Source organism: Eimeria acervulina, genomic scaffold (genome assembly GCF_000499425.1).
Source record: "Eimeria acervulina Houghton genomic scaffold, Eah_scaff1435, whole genome shotgun sequence".
NCBI classification, from domain to species: domain Eukaryota; phylum Apicomplexa; class Conoidasida; order Eucoccidiorida; family Eimeriidae; genus Eimeria; species Eimeria acervulina.
This window is the reverse complement of record NW_013549197.1, coordinates 1-7,684: the sequence shown is the minus strand read 5'-3', so window position 1 is coordinate 7,684 and position 7,684 is coordinate 1. Positions and strand designations below refer to the sequence as shown.

Here is a 7,684-nt window from a genome sequence, read left to right as displayed (position 1 = left end):
TATATGTTATATTATATATATATTATATATATTATTTATATAGTGTTATATACTATGCATAATATATATATAATATATTATATATAATATTATAATACGCATATAATATTATAGAGTAAACATAATATATATAATATACACTACATATTATATATATATTATATTTTGTATATAATATATACTATATATATTAGATATTATATATATATTATAATATATATATATATATTATAATATGTATATACACCTTCACGATCAAGAAAAGAAGGGTAAGACCAGGGGCTCCATCCTGGGGCTTCTTGCTGCTCTTTATTTGGGGTGTACATGCAGCTAGTTGTCATCTCTTTAGCTTCTTCATTTCCTGCTGCTGCTGCTGCTGCTGCTGCTGCTGCTGCTGCTGCAACGGCCTCTGCTGCTGCTGCTGCTGCTGCTGTTGCTGCTCCTGCTTCATACTCTCTATGTACTTCCGAAGGCAGCATTGTCCAGCAGCAATGAGTAACTGAAAAGCAGCAAAAGAGATACAAGGCAAGATTAGGGTTTAGGGTTTAGGGTTTAGGGTTTGGGGATTAGGGTTTAGGGTTTAGGGTTTTAGGGTGGTTCTCACGGTGGTTCGCTGTTGCAGCGGTTGCTGCTGTTGCTGCTACGTAGCAGCGAGTTGCTGTAGAATAGAAGCTGCTCCAATTGTAAGGGTTTGAAGAAGAACTTGATGAACTCAGGGTTTAGGGTTTAGGGTTTAGGGTTTAGGGTTTAGGGGACTACTTAGAACAGCATTGCGCTGCGTGTACGGGGATCAGCAGCAGAAGCAGCAGAAAGACAGAAGGGAGATGAACACAACTTTATTTGTTTAAAGGGTTTAAAAAAACCCTTTAAACAAATAAAGAAAAATAAACGAAAAAAATAAAATGCAATAAGCAGCAGAGCGACTAAGTGACCCGCTGCTGCTGCTGCTGCTGCTGCTTGGGGTGTATATGCAGCTACCTGCCTGTACGAAAGAAAACCTGTAAGAAAACCTGGGGTAAAACAAATGAAAATCATACATTAGACTCTACCTGCTGCTGCTCCTGCTGCTGCTGCTGCTCCTGCTGCTGCTCCTGCTCCTGATGCTGCTAGATCCACACCAGCAGCAGCAGCAGCAGCAGCAGCAACAGCCATCTCCGGACCAGTGGTGCAGTTTGAAGCATCTGCTGTCTCTGTCTACGTTGATAGGATAAAAAAAGGGCTTTTAAAAACAATAAATAATAAAATATATTTAAAATTAAATAATAATAATGTATTTTTTGATTTAATTCATAGTCTACACATCACCTGCCTATACACCTGAGCCTCAGCCTCATCGAGCCGGTGGTTCTTCTGCTGTGGTTCTGCTGCTGTTTACTGCATTTAAATCATTAAAATTATTTAAATATAATTTTAAATATATTTTAATATATTTATATTCAATTAAATATAATTTTTAATGCCTCTTCAGGTAGCAAGCACTCATACACCACAAGCAAACAAAGCCTTACTACACACACACACACACTCAATCGATACGAAGAAAAATATATACTGCAATAATACCCCTAATTAATTTTAATATTCTTTAAAATATTAATTTAAATTATATTTTTATTTTAATTTAAATATTTAATATATTTATTTAAACATTTTACTCGTTTGCCCCCTCAAACAAAACTATTAACAGCGCGAGCGATGGCAGAGCATACACTGTACAGACACTCAAACTTTTATATTTTTAATTATTTCTGTTTTATTATATTTAATTAATATTTTTTTACTTTTTAAGTGGATTTAATAATATTATTAAATATTATTTAACTTATATTGATAATTTACCCGTACTTCTATCGAAATTAACGTTCAGAGCACTAATAACATATATATGTAGATATATATATACATATGTATATATATATATATATATTACATAATAAAACGTAGAAAATAATAATATTGTGTAATTAACAGCATAATATAAAGATGTAAGAAAATTAAAAAGCATAAACAGCGCTACTACATTTTATATTTTATATCTTAGAGTTCAGAGAACAACCCTAAAAGCAAAACAAAAATATATTATTATTATTATTATTATTACTTCTTTATTATTATCATTATTATTATTATTGTTATATTTTCCTGTTATATCTTTACTGTTCTCATTTTCATATTCTTATTACTCTACCATTATACTGAATGCACCTAAACCCTAAACCCCAAACCCTAAACCCTAAACCCTAGAAGAGTTCAACAAGAGCTGAAGTGTATGTACACCTCAGCAAATTCCCCGATCTGGCCGCATCGCCTTTAAAAATAAGACAAACGAGGGTTTGGGGTTTGCGGGAAACAGCTACGAATCTGAGCGCAGCCGCCACTAGGGTTTAGGGTTTAGGGTTTAGGGTTTAGTAGACAATATGTCCAACAGGCTGATTATTAGGAAAATGACAAAAAGCCTCAATATTATTTTTGCGGTGTATATGATGAACGTGAGGCAGCAACCACCCTTCAAATTCTAAGTTCGTCTCCCTGCACCACAAACCCTAAACCCTAAACCCTAAACCCTAAACCCTAATCCATGGAGTTCTAGACAACTGCCTGTGAAACTTAATCTGCTGCAAACCTCAAACGGCTTAGGGTGTGCATAAACCCTTTCTCCAAGGGTTTAGGGTTTATATTAATCCTACACCGCAAGGGTTTAGGGTTTAGGGTTTAGGGTTTACCTGCGATCTTGTAGCGCATAGTAACGACTCATTCGCACGTATTCAATGCGGGTCCGCCTCGCCCTATACGCAAACCCTAAACCCTAAACCCTAAACCCTAGACCCTAGGCTCTAAGACTTCATACGCCGACCAGAAGCAAACCTCGCTGCGTGCAGCGTGTTATCTGAAAGGCTTTAGGGTTTAGGGTTTAGGGTTTGGGGTTGCTGCAGCTTAGCGGCGGTGACGCATCGCACCCTAGGGTTTAGGGTTTTAAGGGCTAAGAGGGTTTAGGGTTTAGGGTTTAGGGTTTAGGGTTTAGGGTTTACTTCATTTTGTTCCACTGCCAATACGCGCAGTTCGCTACATGAATACCCAAACCCCGCACAATCTTCTCTTGCAGACGAACTGAAAACCACAAACCCTAAACCCTAAACCCTAAACCCTAAACCCTAAAACCTAAACCCTAGAACCCAGAACCCTGAACCCTGAATTATTGCTCGCAGTGCTTGCAAAACCTATCTCCCCAGAGCACCACGCCTTAAAGACCTCCTAAACCTTAAACCCTAAACCCTAAACCCTAAACCCTAAACCCTAAACCCTAAACCCTAAACCCTACCTGCGGCGGTTTTGATGTTGGTGCCAACATAAAAACGATCGGCGCTGTCGCAGCACCACGCGAGTTTGCGATCTCTCTCTAAAATATCGAAGCAGAGAACCCCTCTGCAGCGCAAACCCTAAACCCTAAACCCTAAACCCTAAACCCTCAACCCTAAACCCTCAGCCTTCAGGTGTACAGACAGCTCAGAAGGAAACGCACCGCATTGCGTAGGTCTGGTGAGCGATCCGAAGCTTCGTCAAGATGGCGCTAAACTGCAACCCACAAACCCTAAACCCTAAACCCTAAACCCTAAACCCTAAACCCCAGACTGAAACCCTCGTATCCTAGCGACCAATGCGCACGAAAATCCGACTGCGGCAGATATCGCACCTAAATCCTAAACCCTAAACTTTAAACACTAAACACTAAACCCTAAACCCTAAACCCTAAACCCTTCATCCTACCTTTTGAACAAAGACTGTCGGCGGCCTCGGGCTTAGAGTCAATTCCATGCGCTGCAGCTGCCGAAGGATGCTCCGCGTTCTCCCTAAAAGCAAACCCTAAACCCTAAACCCTAAACCCTAAACCCTAGCCCGTTGGTCTCAAAGCCTAACCCCAAGCCTGAAACCCTAAACCCCAAACCCTAAACTCCAAACCCTAAACCCTAAACCCTAAACCCTAGACCCTAAACCCCAAACCCTAAACCCTACCATCAAGACGTTCATACAATGGGCGGTCGAGGGTACGCAGTGCTAAGCGGCACAGAAGAATTTGCCTGCGCACTCCCAAACCCTAAACCCTAAACCCTAAACCCTAGACCCTAAACCCTAAACTGAAACCCTCGTATCCTGCCTAAGCCAGGGTTTGTTGATAGACCCCCCTTTCTGTGGCTTGCGGTGCAGTTCGTGGGTTGAAGGGTTTAGGTTTTAGGGTTTAGGGTTTAGGGTTTAGGGTTTGCTGCACCTGTGGAGCCGGGCATTCGATGGACGTCTCCAGAAATCTTCCGGCTGCTCTGCAGCAAAAGCGGCAGCCCTGCAGCAGCAGCAGCAACAGCAGCAACAGCAGCAGCAGTGAGAGCAGCGGTGATAGCAGCAGCAGCAAAAACGCAGCAACACGAGCAGCAGCATATCAAACCCCAAGCCCTTCTCAACAAGATAAGTCGAAGTCCCTCATAACCTTAAACCCTAAACCCTAAACCCTAAACCCTAAACCCTTGATGATCCCTGTTCACCTCTCAAGACAAGACAGCAGCAGAGGGCCCCACTCTGTTGCTAACGGCTGCAGCTGCTGCTGGTGGTGATGCAGCAGCAGAGCAGCTTCTGCTGCAGCGCCTAAGGCAAGGGCTTCTTCCCGCTGCATCGCCACTTGCTGCTGCTGCTGCTGCAGATGCTGCTGCAGCTGCTGCTGCAGCGGCTGCAGCACAGCAGCGGAATGTACATCTAGCTGCGCGAAAGCCAACAGCAGGCGAGCAGCAGCAGCAAACGGAACCAATTGCTGCTGCTGCTGCTGCTGCTGCTGATGCTGCTGCAGCACAGCTTCTGCTGCTGCTGCAACAGCAGCAGAAGGCATTCGCTGGGCAGCAAAGGCCTCAGCAACAGCACAAACATCCGACGCGCTCCACAAAGAAGCAACTGCACACAAACCCTAAACCCTAAACCCTAAACCCTAACCAAGTCGTGCTCTGTACCTGCGCCGAGCTGAGGCGCCGCGTTTAGGGTTTAGCGTTTACGGTTTAGGGTTTATTCGCGCTTGGGGGTCCCTGGACATGAGTTCTAAAAAGGCAGGGTTTAGGGTTTAGGGTTTGGGAACTAGGGTTTAGGGTTTAGGGTTTAGGGTTTAGGGTTTACTTGTTTGGGGGTTTGTTCGCTGCATTTGGTTTTGTGCATCTTCAAAAAAATCAAAGTGGAGAAAACCCAAACGCCGCACGGCCTTACTTACACCTAAACACAAACCCTAAACCCTAAACCCTAAACCCTAAACCCTAAACCCTAAACCCTAATTCCCAAACCCTAAACCCTTAATCCTGGAGGCATAGAGCTGCGGGGCTTAAGCGCTCGTTAACCGAGGAACGCGCCTCGTTAGTAAGTGCTGCAGGGGTGCATTTAAGGCCTAGGGTTTAGGGTTTAGGGTTTAGGGTTTAGGGTTTAGGGTTACGGGGCAAGAGCTGCAGCAGAGTGTAAGGGTTTGAAGCTGCTGCTGCTGCGCCCAGAGACAAAACAGAGCCGATGACAGCAAACTCCCGCACCCTCGCAGCAATACATCCCTGCAGCACAAACCCTAAACCCTAAACCCTAAACCCTAAACCCTAAACCCTGAGCTTTATGGGACTCCGCGCGCTGGCGACTGCGGATCAGGGTTTAGGGTTTAGGGTTTAGGGTTTATGCTGCAGACCTCAAGGAGGAGGCAAACGTGTTCAAGGGTTAGAGGGTCCTCATCACCCCCCAACTCCAGTTGCTGCTGCTGCTGCTGCTGCTGCTGCTGCTGCTGCACGCAACGCCTCCATAGTGCGCGGAGAGGAACGAAGTCTGCTGCTGCTGCTTCTGCTTCTGTTGCTGCTGCTGCTGCTCGTAGCAGCTGCAGCGGCACTGCAGCAGCAAATTGTCTTGAGGCAGCAGCAACTGTGTATTGCCTGCTGCTTCCTCCTTCATCCCCTGCTGCTGTTGCTGCTGCTGCTGCTGCAGCTGCTTCTGTTTCTGCTGTTGGTGTTTCGGCTGCTGTTGCTGCTGTCGTTGCTGCACCTTCTGCTGCTTTTGTTGCTGCTGCTGCTGCATGCATCGCGCGCCTTGAAAGAGCAGCTGCAGCACACGGCCCTGCAGCAGCAGCAGGAGCAGCTGCTGCTGCTGCTGCTGTTAGCGTTGTAGGTGCAGCGGTACAGCGAGGCTGCCAGCTCCTGCAGCGGTAGCAGACAGACGATGTTGCTGCTGCTGCTGTTGCTTCTGCCGCTGCAGTTGCTGCTGCTGCAGTTGCTGCTGCTGCACGTGCTGCTGCTGCAGTTGCTGCTGGGGTTGCTGCTGCTGCACTGCAGCACAGGAAGGGTCCCGCTAAGCGGAAAGGCCCCCACTGCAGTGAACGCGGCGTCAGCATCGGTTTCTGCTGCTGCGGTTGCTGCTGCTGTTGCTGCTGTTGTTGCTGCTGTCGCTGCTGCTGCCTCTGCTGCTGGTGTTACTGCGGCTGCTGTTGCTGTTGTTGCTGCTGTTGCTGGGTGTTGCTCTTGCTGCTGTTTCTGCTGCTGCTGTTGCTGCTGCTGTTGTCCCTGTAGGGCCCCCCGGCTTGCTGCTGCTGCTGTTGCTGCTGTTGTTGTTGCACAGGAGAGAGCCGCTGCTGCAGTTGCTTAGAGCTGGGGTGTACAGCCACAAACGCTGCGAAGAACGATTTGCTGCAGCCGCAGCAGCAGTTGCTGCTGCTGCTGTTTCTCTAGGCAAAGACACAAGTTTATAAATAAATAAATATACAGACACAGTATTTCATTCAGTGCTGTTGCTGCTGCTTCAGTTGTCTAACGGCAACGAAGAAAACTAGCAGCAGCAGCAACAGCTGCTGCTGCTGCTGCTGCTGCTGCTGCTGCAATGATTGCATGCAGATGTTTAGAGAGTAAAAAATACGAAAATAAAATAAATAATAATTAAATTATAAATATAATATTTAAATAAAAATATATTTGTTTGTTTATTTATTTGTTTTATTGCGTTTGCTGCGTTGCTGCTGCTCTTCGGTTCTGCACCAAACTCTCAGCTGTATCGACAGCTCCTAAACCCTAAACCCTAAACCCTAAACCCTAAAAACCCTAAACCCTAAACCCTAAACCCTAAAAAAAGGGTTATTTATTTATTGAAACCCCCTAAACCATTTTATTAATAATTTATTTTATTATATCTCTCTGTCTCCGAGCTCTCGAGGGCTCCATCGCTCCTGCATTCATAAATTAGGGTTTAGGGTTTATTAGGGTTTATTAGGGTTTATTAGGGTTTATTAGAAATGGTGGAGACGGCGAGTTTAATGACTCGGGAGGCTTTAAACAAAGTGCTGCAAGAGAAGCCGAAAGTGTATTATAAAACCCCTGCTCTAAACCCTGTGCTGTACATACACCGCAGAGGGTTTTCTAATATCGGGGGTTTAGAAGAGTTTTCAGGTTTAAAGGCCCTTTATGCTGATGGAAATGGTAAACCCTAAACCCTAAACCCTAAACCCTAAACCCTAAACCCTAAACCCTAAACCCTAAACCATAGGCCCTAAACCATGAGCCCAAAAACCCTTATGCAGACAGTCAACAGGGGCGAGGGTTTACGGATTTAGGATTGTTAGGGTTATTAGGGTTTAGGGTTTAGGGTTTAGGGTATAGGGTTTAGGGTATAGGTGAAGGGCAGCCAGCAACTGCAGCACGTC

The 7,684-nt window shown here is 45.1% G+C and overlaps 2 protein-coding genes across 2 annotated transcripts; both read right to left on the bottom strand.

Moving 5' to 3' along the window:
* Positions 1 to 2,405: 2,405 nt before the first annotated feature.
* EAH_00059750 (hypothetical protein, conserved) lies at positions 2,406 to 6,385 on the bottom strand (the record flags this gene model as incomplete). Its single annotated transcript, XM_013393541.1, has 11 exons — positions 2,406 to 2,529; positions 2,724 to 2,786; positions 3,030 to 3,108; positions 3,320 to 3,423; positions 3,521 to 3,573; positions 3,766 to 3,848; positions 4,012 to 4,076; positions 4,533 to 4,932; positions 5,149 to 5,241; positions 5,456 to 5,564; positions 5,693 to 6,385. 11 exons carry the CDS (start codon positions 6,383 to 6,385, stop codon positions 2,406 to 2,408), a joined length of 1,866 nt encoding a protein of 621 aa, XP_013248995.1.
* Positions 6,386 to 6,463: 78 nt separating this feature from the next.
* EAH_00059740 (hypothetical protein) lies at positions 6,464 to 6,638 on the bottom strand (the record flags this gene model as incomplete). The annotated part of the gene is made up of 1 exon (XM_013393540.1): positions 6,464 to 6,638. A coding segment is annotated over one exon (175 nt), but the record flags the coding sequence as incomplete, so codon positions are not given.
* Positions 6,639 to 7,684: the final 1,046 nt, after the last annotated feature.